General features: G+C 44.2%; 1 protein-coding gene across 5 annotated transcripts; it reads right to left on the bottom strand.

The window, feature by feature from the left end:
- Positions 1 to 1965: 1965 nt before the first annotated feature.
- On the bottom strand, positions 1966 to 22731 carry ccdc187 (coiled-coil domain containing 187). Of its 5 annotated transcripts, none has more exons than XM_020051990.2 (13): positions 22590 to 22731; positions 21250 to 21345; positions 15225 to 15287; positions 15008 to 15146; positions 14770 to 14863; positions 8767 to 8845; positions 6563 to 7993; positions 4695 to 4816; positions 4533 to 4613; positions 4160 to 4309; positions 3716 to 3804; positions 3330 to 3433; positions 1966 to 3249 (listed from the first exon to the last, which is right to left on the bottom strand). In XM_020051990.2, the coding sequence occupies exons 2-13, from the start codon at positions 21296 to 21298 to the stop codon at positions 3098 to 3100; spliced, it is 2553 nt and encodes an 850-aa protein (XP_019907549.2). In that variant the 5' UTR covers positions 21299 to 21345; positions 22590 to 22731; the 3' UTR covers positions 1966 to 3097. The 5 variants fall into 5 exon arrangements, 4 of the variants coding, with proteins under 4 accessions (XP_019907549.2, XP_010889038.2, XP_010889040.2 ...); XM_010890736.3 differs by lacking the exon at positions 22590 to 22731 and adding an exon at positions 21995 to 22259; XM_010890738.3 differs by lacking the exon at positions 22590 to 22731 and adding an exon at positions 21995 to 22259 and having other exon boundaries at positions 4178 to 4309.
- Positions 22732 to 23249: the final 518 nt, after the last annotated feature.

Raw genomic sequence — 23249 nt, 5'->3', positions numbered from 1 at the left:
TATCTAGGCCACGTGAACACTTGCTGATTATTTTGAAATATCATTTTCATCATCAGAAAAATTGTACAGCACATTTCTTTTGTCAGCATTTTCCACTTCGAGATGGAAAGTCACAAATACTGACGTGTCATGGGTGTTGTATTCAGGTCAGAGAAAGCTGAGCGCACCAACACCTGTGCACGTAGTGTTTCACTAGTAATATCAGTGCTTGTATTTTAACCGAAGAACGGAATTATAAATGTTCATGGTATGAAACAGCATAGGCATAGTCACCTCGAAAATGAGTGGCACCACTGATAAAGATCAGTAAAAAAGGGTAAACACTAAAAGACTCCAAAGGCAAATAAACATTTTGGAATTGATACTATGGACCAACAGCTCTTAATCCAGTTCTTTCAACGCTTCAGCTATTCTTTTTAAAAACCTTCACCAGATCTATGCCTCCACACAATCACAGAGCTCTAGATTTCCTTGGACGTCACGGCTTGGTGTTTGCTCCCATCATTTCAATTTAGAACAGATTAACTCAAGTTCTAGAGACATCTCAAGGATGATCACAGGAAACAGGAAGCACCCCAATTTGGGGTCTCATTGCAAAGCAATACTTACGCAAAGGAATACTTATGTACGAGATACTTATTTATACTGTAAAAAATGTTTTTGCTTTCTCATTATGGGTTATTGTGTGTAGATTGTGGGCATTTAATCATTTATTAATTCAGTCTAAATAGACATTTGAATGCTTTCCAAAGACCCTGTACAGAAGGGGGAAAAAACATTGTAAAATATGGTGGTTGATCTTTGTCTTTATGGGTGAGTTTTGGCCAAAAAACTGTTGTCTCTCTCCCAGACCTGGATCAGGGCATCAGTGAGCTCCAGGACAGTCTGTGGCGCTACTTGGCGTTGTCGGATGCACAGATACATAACCTCCCAGATGTTCTCAATTGGATTCAGGTCTGGGGAATGTGAGGGCCAGTCAATGGCATCAATGCCTTCGTCTCCCATGAACTGCCTAGACACTCTAGCCACATGAGGTCGGGCATTGTCCTGCACCAGGAGGAACCAAGTCTGATGATGGTTCTGAGGATTTCATCCTGGTACCTAACAGCAGTCAGGGTATCATTGGCTAGCACATGGAGGTCTGTGCGACCCTCCAAGGATGCCTCCCCAAACCATCACTGACCCACTGCCAAACCGGTCATGCTGGATGATGTTGCAGGCAGCATAAGCATAATTCACCACAGCGTCTCCAGACCCTTTCACATCTGTCACATGCTCAGTGTGAACCTGCTCTCATCTACGGAGAACAGGGCGCCAATGGTGGACATGCCAACTTTGGTGTTCTCTGGCGAAAGCCAATCGAGCTGCACAATGCTGGGCTGTGAGCACTGGTCCCACTAGAGGATGTTGGGCTCTCATGGAGTCTGTTTCAGACAGTTTGGTCAAAGACATGCACACCAGTAGCCTGCTGGAGATCCTTTTGTAGGGCTCTGGCAGTACATCTCCATGCTCTTGAGACTGTACTGGGAGACACAGCAAACCTTGTGACAGCACATGTGAATGTGTCATCATGGAGGAGCCGGATTACCTGTGCAACCTGAATGGGCTGCAGGTACCGCCTTATGCTACCAGTAGTGACAAGGACACTAGAGAAGGATAAGGAGAGCGCAAGTGTCTGTAGCCACGACCTGCAAAACCATTCAATTTCTGGGGGTTGTCTTGCAGTTGCCTCTCCAGTGCACCTGTTGTCACTTTAATTTGCACCAAACAAGGTGACATTGATTCACAATCGCTTATGCTTCCTAACTGGAAAGAATGACATTTATTTGACTTGATGTTATACTGGTTAAGTATGTGTATAGTAGTACACAGTACTTGTGATTGCATTTTTAATTTGTTTTTGCAAACAGAAAGACAAATAAAAAAGTATGATAAAGCTATAAGAAATGTGTAAATATACATGTGTGAAAATACAACTACATTTTTATTACTGGCATTTGAAACAAGCATCAAGTCAGTATACATTTGGGAGTAGGCTGTTACTTTGTACAACCTGTTTTGTGCCTGTTCTCTCTGGAAATTAGCGCTTGTTCATTGGTGAAAACTGAGCATATCGGTAGCTGGAATTTTAACACCAAACTGTATAACGGGTGAGATCATCTAGAAATACTATGTATATAGAAATTTTCCCATTCCGGAGCCCATATACTTTCCGAACATGAGATTTGGGGTTGTCATGTTTTGAGAGAATCAACTCTGTATTCTTACATAAATACATAGAGTTCCCTTTAATTGTTTTGAGCATTGTATTGGGGGGGGAATTTGGACTGATTCCTTTGAATTACAATACAGGTCATTGCTTTAGTTTCTATTTTAGTCTTTTTCAAATAATCTGCCAATAATTTTTAATGACAACTCTTAAAATAGTGGCCAACATTAAGTGAATTGTAAAACAATCTCATATTATACAATAAAGCAGTGTTTACTAACAAGCCTTACTGTAAACCTTTCAGATGTAGAGTTTAGTGTAGGACGGCACCAGCACAGTGTGGAAATCCCAGGGTAGGATCCCGATGACTCAGTATTCTACCATGCACATTAAGCATACAGGGCAAACACTGTATTACTGAAGTGAAAAGTACAGCAGAATATAAATGTCATAACAGCAAACAAAAAGATATTGCAGAGGTATCGTATAGTCTGTCAGATATGGTTGGCTGTGTGCCCATACTAATAGAAAATAAGAAAACATTCTATCAGTATAGCATACTGATTTATAGTAACTTACTCTAAACACACAAAATAAGAGATTATTGGCAGATAAGTTATAATTTTTCCCTTTGATATTTCAGGGTTTATATGAACACCAAATGGTTCTTATTTACAAGAGTTATTTCAACAGAAACCAAATCAATTGTCTGGTTAAAGTGCTAGCTTGGAAAACAAAGTAAGAATAACAACAATAATATTAATAATAATAATAATGATTATAAAGGTTTGTGGAGAGTGTCCTCTTGGGACTAAAGAAAGTAGTGAGGGATGGAATGGAGAGCAGGTTTTTCTGATACGGCCAGAACTAGTGTCTCCAAATATGACATCACTGATGTTTGCAATTCTCCTTTTTCTCTTTGGATTTGCCATGTCCTGATTTTTCACTCTGCCTCTTAGTGGGTGGGACAAATGTGGGCTCTTCCATAGACTCATGTAAGCCTGAGTGGGGGGCTGGATGAGACTGACTGGAGGATAAGCCTATGAAGAAAAACAACAAGAGAAGGTCTTTTAACGAACTGTACTCTATATGACATATATGACAGGTATCACATTATTCCTACCAGGGATAGTTGGTCCCGCTCCGACACTCTCCTTGCCTCGCCTCCTCGCCTTGAATGTTGGGTCCAGTTCCTCTGCAATGTTTCTATGGGGCTGCTGTGATCTGTGTAGATATTTGTGGTAGTTGGTTGAAATACAGAACTTAAGACCATAAACAATCTTAAGACCTGAGCAATGCTAGCCAATGGACATCACCCATGGGGGTTCCCAACCACTCATCAGCTAGCAGCACAGGCAAGGCGTGACAGTGAGTGTAATCCTGGGGCCACAGAAGAGCACCTTTGATGGCTAAGCCACCTGGAGGCCACCAAAAGTCCCATACTTACCAAATGACAATCAGTCAGACTGGAATTTCCCAGAATTCTAGAACAGAGGAATGACTTACGGTGTTGAAGAGGTGGGGCTTAGGTCCTGGTAGTCTGGAAAGCACTCTTCAGTAGGTGACTGAAGGCCTTCAGAGTCCAGTCTCTCTCGCTGGAGAGAGACACGAGAAAGAACAATCAACTACAGGAACAATTACATTGGCTATAGTGAGACTACACCCCCTGAAGTTGCTAGACCGATCCAACAACAGTTCCACCACGTTTTGACTCAGGGGGACTTATTCAATTTTGATAATTCAGTTTTGCTTTTTAATCTATACATTTGATCTAATCTATAGTATGCGGTTTATTTAAGTGGAAACCCCCTAATTAAAATGAATGAAACCGAGGCACTGACAAAATGTGTGAATTCAGGAGGGTGTAGACTTTCAACAGGCAATGTACCTCAGTTACTTTGAGATATAATGTCACAATTAACATTTCACAGTATGTAGGCAATGGCTCACTAAACTAGAAGGCTCTACCGGTCTCTCTCTGGCAGTTCTCCTGTCGTAGGGGTCAGCCAAATCCTTGTCCCGCCATGACCCTGGACAATCAAGGTCACATGACCGGCGTTTTGACTTCATTTCCTGTTTCTGCATGAAGCGGGCTATTTCCTGCCAGAGGACAGAGTGACCAAGAAGGGTCATTAGCCTCGTCATGAAACGTAGCCATTGAGGTCTGCATTGGCAGTAGGGTTATGCCTATGACTTGTGCTAACAAAAAGAAAATGACATTAACTGGGATTACACATCTAGTTAGAGGTTAATTTAGTGTAACACTCCCAAATTCATAGCCACATTTTGGTTGGTGTTGAGACAGACCAGCTCTGTAGCTTACCTCATCCTGTGCCACTTGTGCGACTCTGAAGTCTCCCTCTGTGTAGGTGTCATGTAATGGAGAGGGGCAGGCTGGAGAGCCCTGCAACAATGAACCAGTGGGGAGAGACGTTAAGACCAGTAAAACAATAGGATGTGAACTGGCAAAACAGCCAATACATACCCTCCTCAGCAACCTGTCCTCCTCCTCCTCCTGCAACCTCCTGGCTAACTCCTCATCCAGCAGAACCTGCTGGAGCGCTCCCAGGTTCAGACACGCCCCCTCTTCTGGTTGGGGAGCGGCTTCTGTAGGAAGGTTACCAAAAAGTAAACTCTCACTAAGCGTTTGTCACATAACCTTTCAGATCAGTGTTTCCCAAACTATGTTGGGTTGCCTGATTTGAAAATGTGTATCACACACACATCAAAACATTATGACCACCTGCCAAATATGCCGTTGGTCCTCTGCGTGCCAACAAAACAGTGCCGACCCTCCGAGGCATGGACCCCTGATGGTGTCCTGTGGTATCTGGTACCAACCATTAGCAGCAGACATTGCCCTGAAGGGGTGTACCTGGTCTGCAACAATGTTTAGGTATGTGGCACGTGTACAAATTTGACGTCCGCCTGGATGCCTGAATCCAGGGGTTCCACGCAGAACATCGCCCAGAGCATCACAACCCCTCCACCGGCTGGTCGTCTTGGTGTCTTCACTTCCCCAGGTAAACGCTGCACACATTCAGCCGTCCACGTCATGTAAAAGGAAACGGGTCTCATCAGACCAGGCAACCTTCTTCCACTGCTCCAAGGTCCAGTTATGACGCTCGTGCCAATTGTTGGTGCTCTCAACGATGGTACAGGGGTCATCGTGAACACTGACCGGTCTGCGGCTACGCTGCCCTATACACAGCAGGGTGCAATGCATTGTGTGTTGTGACACATTACTCCTGTAACCATCATTAATATTTTCTGTGCCACAGTAGACCTTCTGTCGGTTCGGACCAGAGGGATAGCCCTCGTTGCCCTCATGCATCGATGAGCCTTGGGCGCTCAACACCATGTTGCCGGTTTGTCCCTCCTCAGACCACTGTCAGTAGGTAATCACCACTGCTGACCGGGAGGACCCCACAAGCCTTACCATTTCAGAGATGCTCTGACCCAGTCGTCCGGCCATAGAAATGTGGCCCTTGTCTAAGTCGCTCAGGTCTTTACTCCTGCCCATTTCTCCTGCATCCAACTCATTGACTACGTGAACTGATTGTCCACTTACCATCTAATTTACCCAGTCCTTGACATGTGCCCTTGTTAGGAGATGATCAGTGTAATTCTCTTCACCTGTGAGTGTTCATAATGTTTTGTCTCATCAATGTGTTGCACACACGCACACACGCGCACGCGCACACGCACACAAATATTAGAATACATGAAAGACCAGGTACTAAACCTGACTGGCAGAAAGAAACATCATACAAAATTTGTTGTATGATCTTTTACTTCCACTACCTTTTGATGCATTCCATTCTTGTCATATCATAGTTCTCTCAGATTGGGCCAAAAATTTTTGGTTTGGATAAAGGGTGTAATGAAAGAAATCCTAGAATTAAGGGTCTAAGGAATAACAGACCTAGTGAACAGGAAAACAGACATGTGATTAGAAGAAACATGCTGCCAATAATACAGCAGGGAGACAGACGAGACATCAGGAAGATGATCCATAACCATCTCTTGGATCATTTCAGAGGAAAGAGATGACAAATAAGATCCAATAAAAAAGACCAGCTATTCTCAAAAGAAAGGAGAATGAAGATACTTTTCAGACCATCAAAATCACTCACAATACCACAGATGAAATGGTACATTTCTGAGAAAATATTGTGTTCAAACCTTAAACACAATAAACCTAATCCTGACAACATATTTGATTGAGGTAGGATGTAAAGATGAGAGGTTCTTAGGGAAGTGGTGGGTGGATGACATTAGCCAGCTGCCCTGCAGTTCTGCGCCTGTGTTCAGGGTGCTGAGCTACATGCAGACAGCAGCTCTGGGTGTTACCTGCTCTGGGGGTGTGCCTGGATCTGGCCCTGATGGAGGGCTCTCTGCTACAGAAGCTCTGGCTCCGCTGGGGGACTCTCCGTGGGGGCGGGGATCTCTCCTCCCTCCCCTCCCTATCCTCCTCCTCGGAGCTCCTCTGCTCCTCCTGCTGCTGCTTACGCCCACGCCTGCGTTCACTCGCGCTCCTCGTCACCCTGCTCTGACTAGCATGGTACCGGTCGCTCCTGCTTCCCTCCCTTTCCCGGAGCCCAACGGAGCGGAGGCTGTACCCAGGCTCACCCCTACCTCTCCCCCTCCTGTGGTCAACATCCTGCCCATTCTCAGCAGCCTCCTCTATGGACAGGTTCTCCTGGATTTGTTGTCCCTCTCCCCTGTAGCCGCCGCCACTGTACGCTTGGCTCAGAGAGGCCCTCCTCCTTTCCCCGACATCTCCATGGTAACTGCGCCTGGTAGAGACAGCCCTCTGAAAAGCCCTCTGATGTTGAGCGTCTCTGTGGTCGATGGCGTCCCCCCCCGGGCTACGCGGCTGGCCGTCTTTAAGCTCGCCTTTCCACCCCTGTGACAACAAACCCCCATAGAAGATCTGCCTCACAGACATGCCCCTCCCTTTCAAGTCCCGGGCAATCAGCTGCCACACATTCACAGCCTGCCTGCGGTCGCCATGGTAACTATGACAGCGCCTGCCGGTGTCGTCCTGGAAGCGGACTTGTTTGGTGTCACTGGGCTCTCTGTAGGTCCAGCTCCTCCTGACCTGGTCCCTTTCCTGCAGCCCTGTGGCTGAGTCACCAGTTCCGCTGCTGTATCGCCGTTCTCTGCCCTGCTCTGACCTGAGGCCCCGGTCACTTCCCCGGACATCCTCCGTCTCCACCCTGGCATTCCTGGCCCAGATCTCATTCCTGTTCTCCTGAACGCCCCGACCGCTGTCCTGCCGACTCCAGTGCCTTTCGTCCTTCTCCCCTCTGATCCCCACCCCAAGCCGGTGGTGCTCCTCTCTGAAGCTTATGTGACTGCTGAGGCTCCTGTAGCTCCTACCCTGTGGCTGGTGCGCCGGTGCCATGCTAAGCCGTGCACTGGGGGCCATGCTGAACCCTTCCGCCGGTCTGGAAGGCCAGCACAGGGGGGGGTGTTCAAGGAAAACCGTGTCTGTGTCTTCATCGCTCAAAGCGTCAGATGGAGGACACAGGAGGTCATTTCTCAGTCTAGGCGGAGCAGAATGTCTATTTTGTGATGACAGACTTCTGTTATTCTGGCCCGCTGTCCTGTGGGTCCCTGACAGAGGTTCAGCAGTAGAGTCTGACTGTGAATGTGTGTTAGAGGTGAAATATTGCCACCTGCTGGTAGCAGGCAGATGTTGCAGCCCTTCTCTGAGGCGGGGGCTGAGAACAGGCTGGCGTGGGCATGGCGTGGGCGAGGAAGGGATGCTGGCACTGTCTTTAATGAAGCCAAACATGCAAACAAAAAAGCAGGTGAGTGTGGGTGTTAGTGACATACAGTATTAGGCAGGTGAAGTGAACGGGGCATTGTGAGAGGGACCATTCTATGTTGGGTTAAATGACATCATCTCATTTGGCTCCAGCCTTGTTATTTGCATGTAATTGCATAAGCTTTGAGTGCAAACACAGATACAAGCATAGAAGACCAAACCCAGTCTATCCAGTGCCGTGGTCCATGTTATTCACAACACGGCTAGCTGAGTGATTGCGGTTGATAACAGTCAAGTGGACGCAGATGGGAACGTCAGGCAGGGAAAAAGGACACGCATGCAGAGCAAAGCAGTGTTAGATTAGAGCCCAGCTCCCAAAGATGGCTTTCTATAATTTACCCACACAGTGTTCATGATCAGCAAGGTCAAACTACACCTCTACAACGATCCAGGAGATCCACTCGGAATCATTTGAATTCAGGCTTGAGTTCAGGCACCAAGGTTTGATTTCATGGCATGTGACATTACGATCAAAAAGATGTTGAACATTAAGTCCCACAACCATTGAGAAGGACCACGTAAAAATCAAAAAGGACAAGCACCTAGCTAGGCTGATTACAGCGAATCAACCGACAAACAGTCTAGCTTAAACACAAAAACCGAAAGGAGAACATTTTAATTCTCAGAGTAAAGGTCAGAAAAGATTTGAACATCAAGTTTCATGGTTCATGTCAGCACCGCAATTAAATAGATTAATACAACCCAATGAACATTACTGTACCAGCACTGATGCTCTCCTGAACACTGCTCCTCAGTCTCACCCTCTCCTTCTCCTCTTCCTGGATGCGTTTAGCTATTTCCTATGAAAACAAGGTTAGGTCTATTATTGTTTTCCATGGAAACAGAGCAGTAACAATAAACTCATCAGCAAATAGAAATACAGCCCCTTTGACAGGAAATGAATGGATGTTTTCAGCCAGTATCAAATAACTGAAAGTCAATTAGATTTCAGGTCAACTCAAAGCTCAGAACCAAAATCTTTTTTAAACATTTGTTATATGGGCTTCACACACCCAGATGTGTCATTTTGAAGCCCAGAACCTGACTCAGGGCTTGTTATTGTTTAATGCTTAACACAGACACACATATACAGTTCCAGTCAAAAGTCTGGACAAACCTACTCATTCAAGGGAAATCCTTTAGAAAAATAGTGAAGACCTCAAAATTATAAAATAACACATGGAGTCATATGCAATAATGAAACTGCCTCTTTTGTGGTTCCAACTGCTGTGGGTTTGAGAGACACAGATGATCCCTGCATTTCTGTTTCCCACTGTAACCCATGCAGGAGTAGGTGTGGTGGTGCTTTGCTAGTTACACTGTGATTTATTTAGAATTCCAGGCACACTCAACAAGCATAGCTACCACAGCATTCTGCAGCGATACACCACCCCATCTGATTTGTGCTTCGTGGGACTACACACACACACACACACACACACACACACACACACACACACACACACACACGTTCTTCAACATGACATTGACCCAAAACACACCTCCAGGCTGTGTAAGGGCTATTTGACCCAGAAGGAGAGTAATGGCGCGTAGCATCAGATAACGTGGCCTCCACAATCTCCTGACCTCAACTCATTTGGGGATGGTTTGGGATTAGTTGGAACGCAGAATGAAGGAAAAGCAGCAACTGCTTAGCATATGTGGAACACACACACACGGCCCAAAATATCCATCTCGGCTTGTGCCAATGTGTAGGCAAATGCTGGCATCAATCATCATTCAGATAACTGTTGAAAGACCACTGAAAGACCATCTGTACAGCACAGATTAGGACCACAAGGTGTCAGTATCACGTTGCCAATCTGAGAAAAACAAGTGGAAATGCCAAAGTGTTATCCTCCACAACAAGAACAGTCAGAAATCAGCCAGATCTCAACAGAGAATCGTCAAAGAAACCTTAAAGTAATTACTGGTAGGTAATGGAAAGCATCAATCCACAATAACATTTGTTACATGCTTATCGGCAGTGTGTGACTTAAAATAAGTGCAATTTGTCAGTTCCTGCACATTAGACTATGTTCATGAAAATGTATGTTTTAACAAGGCTTGCCTAAAAAAGGAATTGGAACGCAGGTTGCCTAAAATTAGAAGTACCGGGATGCCGTTCTGGCTAGTTACGGCCCAAGTAAAGCAATGTTTAGCGGTGTGACATGGCCTAGTATTACCTACACTGTTTCGCGTTGTGTGTGACATGACATAGTACTACCTACACTATTAAGTGTTATGTGTGACATGACATAGTACTACCTACACCAGTGTTTCCCAATCCTGGTCCTCCTTTGTTTTTGCCCAAGCACTCACACACCTGTTTTAAATGTTGCACTACCCCATACACACTTGTGTGACATAATCAACCTATCATCAGGTCTTTAATTTGAATCAGGTGTGTGAGTGCTTGGGCAAAAACAAAAACATGCACCCCTTTGGGTCCCGAGGATCAGGATTGGGAAACACTGACCTACACTGATCAGTGGTATGTGTGACATGACATAGTACTACCTACACCGTTCAGTGGTATGTGTGACATGACATAGTACTACCTACACCGTTCAGTGGTATGTGTGACATGACATAGTACTACCTACACTGTTTGTTGGTCTTAGAGTTTTAATATGGATATGATGGTCCATTACTGAGACCTTTTATCAAAGAAAACTATAAATAACCTAACCTTGTTCTGTGGAAATAACACAACTAGTATTAAATAGCTTTGCAACATTAGAAACAATACAGGACCTCATGTCACAGACTGATTCTGGGTGGTCTACATAAGAAAGGCATTCCCAGAGGAAGGGTAGCCACACTAGTCGCTTGTCTCCATTATGAGGTCCACAGTCGTCTCCATTATCTGGTAGGTCCACAGTGGCTGCTCAGCACAAAAGACAGCTCTGGGATAGCCTGGCCTCAGAACTCTTTGTGCAGTCTTAACCACTCCAATGGCCATTGTGGAAAGACAGCTAAAACAGATCTGGAACCATGCTAGCTTCAAGGTGGCCTGGTAAATCAGGTTATTTCAGGAAGGTGCTGCCTGGCTGGGCATCTGGACTCTAGCCTGGAAAATGGGCTGAGGCTCAAGCAAGGAGACAGACAGTACTGCTTCACAATCAGTAACACCTTGTTACTGGGAATATCACTCCCACCCTGTCCACATTCTTTGGCTTTGCTATCTTAAGACAGAAAAACATCTACAGTGGGTACTGAAGCCCTATGTGATAAATTACAGCATATTGGGTGTAGTTATGCATAACAGTCTGTGAGGAAGAGTAACTATAGAAAGAAGGGGGAAGGGGGGTATCCTAAATTAGTTTAATTTAGGCAATACATTCCTAAAACACACAAAAGATTTGAGACAATGTGACTGTGCCTCAATGTAAACAAGGTATTACATTTTTATTTTATAATTATCATTTCCAAGCCCCTGACCATCAGCTCTGCCAGCGCCTGCCAGCGCCGGAATCTAGTTGTCTCCCCATGCCATAGAGTATAACCTACTTTAATTCCATTTGTAGATCAGATGGTGAGAGTTAATAATGGCCTCTGGCTTTAGAAACCTCTCTAATGACAAATGCAGTGTTAAAAGTAACCTGTAAGCCTTTTGCTTGGCTAAATCACAGAGCACTTTGCCAACAAAGCATTGCTACCCTCAGCAGACAAACCGCAGCTTGACATGGCAGGTTAGTTTAGGGAGTGCCATGGGGATCTGGCATTTACACTGCCTGCCTTCTGTTCCACTGCCCAATTAAAGACACAGTCAGCAGGGACGCTTACATTTAATCAACAAACTACATCGGCCAATCTTCCAATCTTTGCTTTAAAGTAGGTTTGCTTTTCCTTATATTTAGCAAACACCAATGCTCATGAAAATCATTTATTCATACTAGAGAGCTAGTAAACATATGGAGAAAAAGCTAAGGGTCCAACCTACCGATTCTAGAGAAAGAAAAGACCATGACCTTCATTGTTATGATGTAACCAAGTTAACTGCAAGTTCTGACAATAATAAAGTGAATTAGTCTGTCTTTTGGAGATTATCAATGACCTACACAGTACGATGACTATATGGCACAATGTCATTGGAAACACAAAGTGATCAATATATGAAGTAACTGGACCGTCACGTACGGCAACATCACGGTTCCAACTACTAAACCCTCTCCACCATTCTCCCAGCATGATGAACACACCCACAATCTGCTCTGATTTCATTGGCTCTAAACAAGGATCCTTTATGAGAAATCCTGAGGCAAGGAAGCTTCATTAAAGGGAAACTGAAGGGTAAAGAAAGGAAAATATTTCCATGGTATGCCTGGATGGACTGGTGTGGTCTCCCATTTTCTTTTACCACTTCTCCACACGACCACTTAAACAGTCATTTCTCTAGATTCTCCTTCTATACAGTGAGCGTTACACAGATTTTCAAATAACCAAAATAACCAGATGCTCCTTATACTGGAGCAATAAAGGAATCAATCCCTTCAAGTTACTCCCTGTTCGCTTTACTGGAGACACACACTGTTAAACAGCTCTAGCAGTTACAGGAAAATGCTTGCTGCTTTTTTGAAAAACATAAAACATTTTTTTTTTGGAAAAGTACAGGTGCTGGTTATAAAATTAGAATATCATCAAAAAGTTGATTTATTTCAGTAATTCCATTCAAGAAGTGAAACTTGTATATTATATTCATTCATTACACACAGACTGATATATTTCAAATGTTGATTTCTTTTAATTGTAATGATAACTGCCAACTAATGAAAATCCCAAATTCAGTATCTCAGAAAATTAGAATATTACTTAAGACAAATACAAAAAAAGTATTTTTAGAAATGTTGGCCAACTGAGAAGTATGAACATGAAAAGTATGAGCATGTACAGCACTCAATACTTAGTTGGGGCTCCTTTTGCCTGAATTACTGCAGCAATGCGGCCTGGCATGGAGTCGATCAGTCTGTGGCACTGCTCAGATGTTATGAGAGCCCAGGTTGCTCTGATAGTGGCCTTCAGCTCTTCTGCATTGTTGGGTCTGGTGTATCGCATCTTCCTCTTCACAATACCCCATAGATTTTCTATAGGGTTAAGGTCAGGCGAGTTTGCTGGCCAATTAAGAATAGGGATACCATGGTCCTTAAACCAGGTACTGGTAGTTTGGGCACTGTGTGCAGGTGCCAAGTCCTGTTGGAAAATGAAATCTGCATCTCCATAACGTTGGTCAGCAGCAGGAAGCATGAAGTGCTCTAAAACTTCCTGGTAGATGGCTGCGTTGACCTTGGACCTCAGAAAACACAGTGGAGCAACACCAGCAGATGACATGGCAACCCAAACCATCCCTGACTGTGGAAACTTTACACTGGACTTCAAGCAACGTGGATTCTGTGCCTCTTCTCTCTTCCTCCAGACTCTGGGGCTTTGATTTCCAAAGGAAATGCAAAATGTACTTTAATCAGAGAACATAACTCAGTAGCAGTCCAGTCCTTTTTGTATTTAGCCCAGGCGAGACGCTTCTGACGCTGTGTCTTGTTCAAGAGTGGCTTGACACAAGGAATGCGACAGCTGAAACCCATGTCTTGCATACGTCTGTGCGTGGTGGTTCTTGAAGCAATGACTCCAGTCCACTCTTTGTGAATCTCCCCCACATTTTTGAATGGGTTTTGTTTCACAATCCTCTCCAGGGTGCGGTTATCCCTATTGCTTGTACACTTTTTTCTACCACATCTTTTCCTTCCCTTCGCCTCTCTATTAATGTGCTTGGACACAGAGCTCTGTGAACAGCCAGCCTCTTTAGCTATGACCTTTTGTGCAAGGTGTCAATGGTCGTCTTTTGGACAGCTGTCAAGTCAGCAGTCTTCCCCTTGATTGTGTAGCCTACAGAACTAGACTGAGAGACCATTTAAAGGCCTTTGCAGGTGTTTTGGGTTAATTAGCTGATTAGAGTGTGGCACCAGGTGTCTTCAATATTGAACCTTTTCACAATATTCTAATTTTCTGAGATACTGAATTTGGGGTTTTCATTAGTTGTCAGTTATAATCATCAAAATTAAAAGAAATAAACACTTGAAATATATAAGTCTGTGTGGAATGAATGTATACATGGAATTACTGAAATAAATCAACTTTTTTGTGATATTCTAATTTTATGACCAGCACCTGTAGACAAATCCATGCTTCCCTCATAGATTACAAAGTTCTTGAGATAGTTAGTACATCTATCATGTTTCCTTAAAGGTTACCACAGAGTTAGAGATTAGGAGGAGCATAAACTGAAGACATTTACCAAGGAAAATGCTTAACTTGGAAAGCTGATTATAGCCCAGAGGTTGTCTTTCTACTGACCTATGACCCTGCTCAGAGAGCTGTCTCTCAGCATTCAAATGGAGAAAACCCATCGGGACCTCATTCATTCCACAGCCATGTTATACTGTGTACAGATCCCCTGGGAAACACACTATGATGTTCCATAATGAAAATCCACCTGGACTACTGAACAGCGAGTACATTATCAGTATTGTAGAACAGTGGTTCCCAACCAGGGGTATTTGACACTGGTACTTAAGACCATGGGCTTCCTGGTAATACTTCAAGGGCACACTTGGATGAGGAAAAGTCAGGTGTAGTAACCAAAGTATCGTTGTGGAGAGTTGCAGAGAACCAACATGAACCTCAAGTCTCTCCTCAAAATGAAAACGCCAGGCCACCCACTGCCCACCTGGTCCTCACGCTCCCTTCTCCGAGCCTCCTCGTCTGCACGTCTCTGGAGCTCCTCCTGGATCATTCGGGCGTACTCAGAATCCTGCTCCTCACTAGGCATACAGAGGACAGGATGAAAGCACCCAGGGACTAGTACCCTGTAATGACAGTGTAAAGCACAACGACGGCACACAGGGAACATGGAGAGCATGTGCCGGTCAGACAATCTATTTGAGGAGGTTCATTTCTGCCCTTACAGTCGTCTAGACGCCTGGCTCAGAATGGCTCTGTGTTGAGCGCTCTGTTCCTCCTCCTCATCCTGTAGCCTCTTGGCAATGCGGATGTCATTCTGTACCAGCTGGTTCTTCTGGATGTTGGTGGTATAGTATTGCTCAACTGGAACAGAGGCGAAGAAAGAGTTAAACAAAAGGCCACTCGCTACAGTAACTGGCAAACTACTGATGTTGTACTCACTTTCCTGCTCCTGGAGGTTGTGTGCCAATGCTCCATCCTCCAGGACAGCAAACACATGGCACACTGAGGAAGAGGAACGGAAACGAGTCAAGAGACATCTCTATTATTTAGTTCAAGAGGTCCACACGGATAATGCAGGATTTACTTGAATCTATACTTTGGTTACGTTTCCCGGACGCAGTTTGCTAATGCTAATCTTTTAACATTTCTGGACTTCTCTGGACTTGAATTGTGCCACAAAGGCATTTTAGCATTTCAAATAGGGCAAAGTAAACTTAACCAAAGCATAGACTCCTCATAGCATGTAGTCATAGCTTTAGAAAGAAATAACCTGTAATCTATTCTGATAATCAAGAGAGAGGTGGCACTACGTTTTTAAGCTAGTGGTGCCTATCCATGTTTTGGCCTCACCTAATGAAAAATGGTTTTGCAAAGTAACACAACAAAGTATGACAGTATTTATCTTACAAAGTTATTATGCTTACAGTACATTTAAAGTGCTCTTGAACATGGTGCAATCGTCCATTATGTTATAGAGTTCTTATAAATGTGTAGCAGCTTGAAATGTGGAACTCAGGGATGTTATTGTTTTAAAGAATCTGTCGAGTGAACACATCAATACAAAGCATGTGTAAGGAACATGGACAATGAAGAGAAAGTCCTGTACGCATTACTGTACATACAGGAGGCCAAAACTGAAGTGAAAATGGAAAACAGCCACTAGTATGGTGTGCAACCAAACATTTGACTGGCTCCAGCTAGAGCTGAAAGAAGACTGTGTATTGGGCAGTTGAGGTTTTTTAGTGTAGCGCTCTCTGAGCAAAACAATACTGACCTATGGCATGATATACTACATGGCCTGTCCCAATAACAAGATGCCAGTGGAAGTGGAACGCAAGTCATTACATCCCCAAAACATAAAAGTAGCTGCGCACACGCACACGCCTTCATACATGTCGTCTATTACTGTGGTGTGACGAAACTGAATGGGTTTCAAGGCTGGAGCCTCGTGGAACCCCAGAGTGTGGAACCGTGCCAGCAACTGCAGTGGAATGCGCACCAGGGCAAAGGTGTGGTTGTTGACCGTGTGCTGGGCCAGGACCCCAGGAGCCCCATCTCAATGCCCCCACTGTCTGTCCTCTACAGCCATACTGAGCAGACCACACGGCCATGAGGCCAGCCTTTTTACACACAAAGCCAAGACAACGAGGCCAGCCTTTTTTTTTACACACAAAGCCAAGTCAACGAGGCCTAGCCTTTTTTACACACAAAGCCAAGACAACGAGGCCAGCCTTTTTTTTTTTACACACAAAGCCAAGACAACGAGACCCAGCCTTTTTTTACACACAAAGCCAAGACAACGAGGCCCAGCCTTTTTTACACACAAAGCCAAGCCAACGAGGCCCAGCCTTTTTTACACACAAAGCCAAGCCAACGAGGCCCAGACTTTTTTACACACACACACCCTCAGGGAAACAGCAACACAGACAGAAGTTCATTAGTATATTGTCAATAAATTAAGAAAATTAAAAATACTTGTTTTAATTGTGACATGTTGTAATGAATGAAAAAGGTAAATGTTCAAACAATCCTTTCAGTCTTTTCTAAACAGCCCATAAGACCATTTACTGCAGGAGTAAGAACCATTAGTGCCAAAGGGATATATCTCTAGTACTTCCTCCCGTGTTTAGGCCCCTGGCTGCCTCTAAAGACCCCTGTGGGTTTGTCTGGCTTATTCTAAGTAGTATAACAGTAACCCAAAAGGGTCAAAATGTATGCCACTGCAAAAAAAAGAAAAATCCCTTTTAAATCACCCTGGAGCTGAAGTAGTAAAGTCAGTCTTGACTAAATAAATTACACATGCTGGCTCAGTACACAAGACAAAGTGTGGCAGCAACTTCACATAACCAGCCTCAATCTTGAGATAGAAAAAAAATTAGGCCAGAGTTAAATTTGACCATCCACTACACATCACTAGGGTAACATCAATGAACTACTGACAGAAGACTGTCATTTACATACAAATACAAAGACACTATACATGGATGAGCCAAAACATTATGACCACCTGCCTAATATGCTGTTGTTCGTCTGTGTGTGGCAAACAAACAGCGCCAACCCGCAGAGAAATGGATTCTACAAAACCCCTGAAGGTGTCCTGTGGTATCTGGCACCAAGATATTAACAGCAGATTCTTCAAGTCCTGTAAGTTGCGAGGCGGAGCCACCAAGGATTGGACTTGTTGGTCCAGCACATCCCACAGATGTGGGGAATTCGGAGGCCAGGGCAACACCTTGAACTCTTCAGGTTTCTCAAACCACTCCCAACAGTGTGTGCACTGTGGCAGGGCACATTATCCTGCTGAAAGGAGACACTGCCTTCAGGGAACACCATTGCCATGAAGGCAGCAATGTTTAGGTGGGTGGGACGTACAATTTTACATCCACACAAATGCCCAGACCCGGGGCTTCCCAGCTCACCATTACCCAGAGCATCACATTCTCTCAGCGGCTTGTCGTCTTCCCACAGTACATCCTGGTGCCATCATTTCCCCAAGTAAACGGCTCAGACGTCCACGGCCGTCCACATGATGTAACAGAAAACAGACTCGTTGGACCAGGCGACCTTCTTCCATTGCTCTGATGTCCAGTTCGCGTGCCCATTGTAGGTGCTTTCGGCGGTGCACAGGGGTCATCATGGGCACTCTGACCGGTCTGCGGCTATGCTGCCCCATATGCAGCAGGGTGTGATGCACTGTGTGTTGGACACATTCCTCCTGTAACCATCATTACAATTTTCTGTGACTCCTGCCACAGTAGACGTTCTTTCAATTCAGACCAGACAGGATAGCCCTCGTTGCCCTAACGCATCGATGAGCCTTGGGCGCCCAACACTGTGTCACTGGTTTGTGGTTTGTCCCTCCTCAGACCACTGTCAGTAGGTAACCACCACTGCTGACCGGGAGGACCCCACAAGCCTTACCATTTCAGAGATGCTCTGACCCAGTCGTCCGGCCATAGAAATGTGGCCCTTGTCTAAGTCGCTCAGGTCTTTACTCCTGCCCATTTCTCCTGCATACTACTCATTGACTACGTGAACTGATTGTCCACTTACCATCTAATCTACCCAGACCTTGACATGTGTTAGGAGATGATCAGTGTAATTCTCTTCAGCGGTCAGTGGTCATATGGTTTTGGCTCATCAGTGTATGCACACACGCACACCCACACACACGCACACCTTTCCTTAACTTTTGTAAAAAGGAAGTGACATCAGTGAAAACTCCCTTCTCATAAAGGGAATGCCTCAGAACCATCTAAATTCCTATTTAAAAACACCTGTGATCATAATCTCATCGCTCAACCCAAAACCACACTAGGCCTCGCCTGTGTAAGCAACCTTCTCAGCATGGACAGGGAGAGACGTTAACGTTAGATGTTAACGATGTCCGTCCGTCCGAGGTCTACAATCTACAGGGGTTCAAATACTCCGCCACAACAAAGACGGACACCGGGTTGATATTTTAATTTGGTCAAACTGGTCTATTTGAGGTCAACAACATGAAAGTATTAACAGTTCAACTATGCCGTAGGCCCAAATGGGACCACTGCCCCAGACCACATGTCTACTCAACACTGTAGATGCCAGTCTGACAAGGTGACTAAGCAGTGTGTGATTGCTAGCTTGTTTCTGCATGCCTCATTTTGGAGTGGACAAGTTCATTTTGTCTGTCCACACAAGATGCAATCAGGATATGCAAGCCAATTTTTTTTTACAAAAAGTAAAACTCAAGTGTGAAGTACCCATTCATTTAGAGACAGGTCAAAACATGCAGAAAACAATCACCGACATCAAGACAGCTTACTTTTACCATCAACTCAGACCTGCAGATAACAACTCAGTCATACAAAGATCTGAGTATCACCAGCATTCAGGGTTTAATCCCAGTGTTAACCTTTGTCCAGTCAGACTGGCCATACATTTAGCTACACCTGTTACATGGGTTAAGAAACTACCGTACAAACTTGATCAGCCAGCTGCCTTCATTTTACCAGTCTGTTCAGAATGTTGAGGACGTAGTAGGATTACGCCCTAATCTGACTGAAGGGTTTTAACCACAAAGGCTCAATATTAATTTCATTATTTTTTACATGTTTCTTTAGGCCTCCACTCATCCACACAAATAATATGGACTGGAAAAACTCAAGGCAAAACACAAGTAAATCATAATGTTAAACAATTAGGAAGAGAACTCACTCAGGTCGTCAAGCAGTGGATGTGGAAGTGACTGGCAGGCAGGTTTGGTTAGGTGTGTCTGCCTTGTGGCCTAACAAACTCGTTTTCTGGAACTCAATCATAGCTTTAAAACTAAGCTCAAATTACATTTCCATGGGCGTGGATGGAACTGACAGAGACCGCAGTTAGTTTGCAAAACTCTGAAACAGATCTTACATACCAGGGTATAGTCCATGGCAAACATGAACAAAAAATACACATTTAGGTCAAGCAGGACACAGAGTGACTGACAAATGCATGGGGGGGGGGGGGGGGGTATGGACTTCACAAAACCCCTACCACCCATGCTATGGAAGAGGATAAACAGAAAAGATTACGCGGAATTGGTACTGGCACATGAAAGAACGGGAAAAGGCGGTTTAAGGATACAGGGGTATGGGATTATCAAATAGAGGAAAATGGCATTCAGTGTTCCAGATGGACCAGGAGGTTAAAAGAGATAGAGGTTGATGAGGGTTTCAGGCAGGAGATGCCTCCTGCTACAGTCCCTCCAGGGGACAAGGCTGTAAAAGGTTACGGATGAAGTGCCACAGCATTTACAACCTCTGGGAAAAAACACCCTCCACTATCATTAATCTTCCCACTGGAGTGTCAATACCCATAAGGACATTCGATGGGGTTTAAAGATGAGCAGAACGCAAATCTGTGGTTGAGATATGAGAAGAGCCTGGTAAAATGCAGTCATATTGCCTTTCTCCCATTCGCCACTTGGCCGGTGGAGGATGCGAAGTGGTTGGCAGACAAAAGAAGTAGAGGAGGGAGAGTAGAAGTGAGAAGGGGCTCTATTCTAGGTCAAATGTTGCCACCAAAACACCCCACCTCTGCTTCTCCTTTCTTTTTTTTTTTTTTTTACAGTCACTTCCAGTTCTGTAAACGTTTTAACAAGAGTTGGGTCCATCTGCCCCTGCGTACCCAGATAATATGCCAGAAATATCAGTAGAATAGAGCTGTCAAAGAACTAAGGGAGTTCTGTGGACTGAGTATCACAGACAGAGAGCGAGCGAGAGCTCAAGTGTAACCATGGAGGTCAGAGGGGGGTTGGGGACTTTCCTTGGGGAGCAACATTCCCCCAGCAAGGCAGGCTATATCAGGAAAGCAGCCAGAGCAGAAGAAAAAACAGGAACAGATAAGGGGGGAGTGAAAACAAAGCTGAGAAGCAAAGTTGACTTGGCTGAAATGTGGGATGGGGAAGGATTATTCCTTCAGGAAAATGTGGCATAAATACAACCCAAAGCCCTATGGTGTTAAATAAATAACTTAACCCTTTGTATTGAACTTTATTAAAACAATGATAACATCCTGATGAATATTTTTTGTGAAAAAACACTGAGGAACAATTAGTGACCAGACATCTTTGAGTACTGCTAATGTTTTAGCGAGCAGCCTAGTTTATAGAGGTCCAATAGCGTACAGTTGGCTTTTGTTTCTCTGCTGCTTGCTGCTTAATAAAGCGTAAAAATGCTGTTTACACACTGCTCCCATTGTCTAGGGAAACAATCAGACGAAATAATTTCAAAATATATTGCTGTCCTACTCATTAGTAAGCCTTTATGCAGAAAACACAATACAAAGCTACCCCAAATAAACCACAACTGAAACATTTAAAAGGTACTCTGCTCCAGACACATTTTGAGCAGTATGCAACATCGACTAGCATTTGAGCCACAATGGAATAGTAAAACATGGTATAGGCAGGCAGAGACACTTGGCTACTGAGTCTTATACTTACCATCCTGGACCCCCGGCAGATGGGACTTATCAATCTCCAGCTCCGTCATGGCTGCAGGAGGCCAGTCACAGCCTCATTTGCCCTCAGGGCTGGCCACTGCAGTCAGGACAGGCAGATAGTGGGATAAGGGAACACAACATAGATATTCGAGTCCAGAATCACAGGAATGTCCAAACTTTCCATAGTAACTTCAAGGCACATCAAACATTGGACTTATATAGTCATCTGTTTAAATTTGCTATGGCTTAATGTTCTTGGACTACTACAGTAGAGTACATTAAGCATACAATAGAAGAAGCACCGACTCGTCTAATTCAATGTTAAACATTTTAAAACTAGGCCTATTTTGAGGTTTATGAACAGAAACTATGATGGTTGGCGGATACAAAAAACATGCTGAAATGTTAAACGTTTTACCAACACGCAGGCTATTACACCGTACAGAACACACGACAGGTAGCCTACTGAACAATTTGTATATATTTTGAGAAACCTGCACCTAAATGTAAATACTTTCTATAGCAGTTAGGAAACTCCATTTCAAAGGCACAGAAAAAAATATATACAATTACACTTTTCATACGAAAATGTGGCAAAACTGACAACATGATCCCTCTTCTTCATATACAGTATAAAGATGAAGAATGGTTAATAATGTTAGGCTAGATGTGTCTATCGCGTTCAATCAGATGCTAAAAACTCGCCCAACTTAAACAAACCACCTTCTGCAGTTAAGTTAACCTACCTGCATCCGAGGCACACGCTCCTAAACCCCGTGTGTAGTCTTAGCACAAACAAAACCGAATTCAACAAGTAGGCTACTAACTTTTAAATAGCGTCGACACTATCTGTTACCCGAAACTTTCTCCGGTGTAAAGCGTATTTCTGCCCTCTCTATTCACATCGGACCCAACTATCTTTGTAGTTCATCAATAAAACAAAGCCGTCACACCAGACATTTTATGGGAAGCCTGCGCGGACAAACTTAGCTCACTCTGTTTGGAACTGAACAATAATGGCAGGCTTGGCAGCACCAATCTACTCAGCGTATAGACGCTCATGATCCCGTTTAAAGCACTTGTTGTACACGTATTATCAAGAACCAGGCACTGCAATTTATTGATAGTTTTATAATAACATTTTATAAATATGTAAGTACTACCTCAAAAACAAAATATGCTGAGTAAATATATAATTACACTTCTCAATAACTATCAAAACGTTATAAATGCCTATAGGTCAGTGCTTGACTTGGGATAAAATAAGTGCAGGAATTGACATATCGCACGTTAGACCATGTTCATCAAAATGTTGGCTATGTATGTGTTTATAACGCTTGCCTAAAAAGGAAGTTGAATCTCAATCGCATACTATGTCCGATCACAATATCCGCCCTCGCGCCCTTGTGCCCCTCAATTGCGCGTTCTCGCTAAGGGGTGTAAGAGCGTAGGCAGTCCCAATTCTGAGTGTTGTTATCCAAGGAGTGATCATCAGTGCCCTCTTGGGCACTTTATGCACTCCTTCCGCAAGTGTAGGTCAGACCTGACTTTGCTATAGGCTGTTACCCAGAATCCCTGTAGTGTCGTGACGTTTCGAACAGCTAACCAATGGGGAAGCAAAACGTTTGTTTTGGCTCAGGTTAATTTACCTGTTTTTCAGACATCAGCATCTATGTTTGGATCCGGTGTAGAGTTCTTATAAGTTTTAGCAGGAGTACTGCGAACACCGCAACTATCGTCAGCGCCATTGACAGCTTCGGGCCCTTGCTCGCTTATCCCGCTAGTGCACTTTTAACAAGTGTGCACCTCGCGGAAGACCTTAGGGCGTAGTGTGGATATACTACTTAGTATATAGTAAGCTAGTATACCAGTTTTGGGACTGATTGGGATACACTCAAAATTGCGTCTCAACATTAGATCATTTTGTCGCGCATTAACATTCGCCAAATTTGAATATTTTAGCTTACTAGACAGCAGTAAGCATTGTGTCTGGTCAATGCA

This window comes from Esox lucius, chromosome 12, assembly GCF_011004845.1.
Source record: "Esox lucius isolate fEsoLuc1 chromosome 12, fEsoLuc1.pri, whole genome shotgun sequence".
In the NCBI taxonomy this organism is placed as follows: Eukaryota; Metazoa; Chordata; class Actinopteri; order Esociformes; family Esocidae; genus Esox; species Esox lucius.
This window is presented reverse-complemented; position numbering and strand designations above follow the sequence as displayed.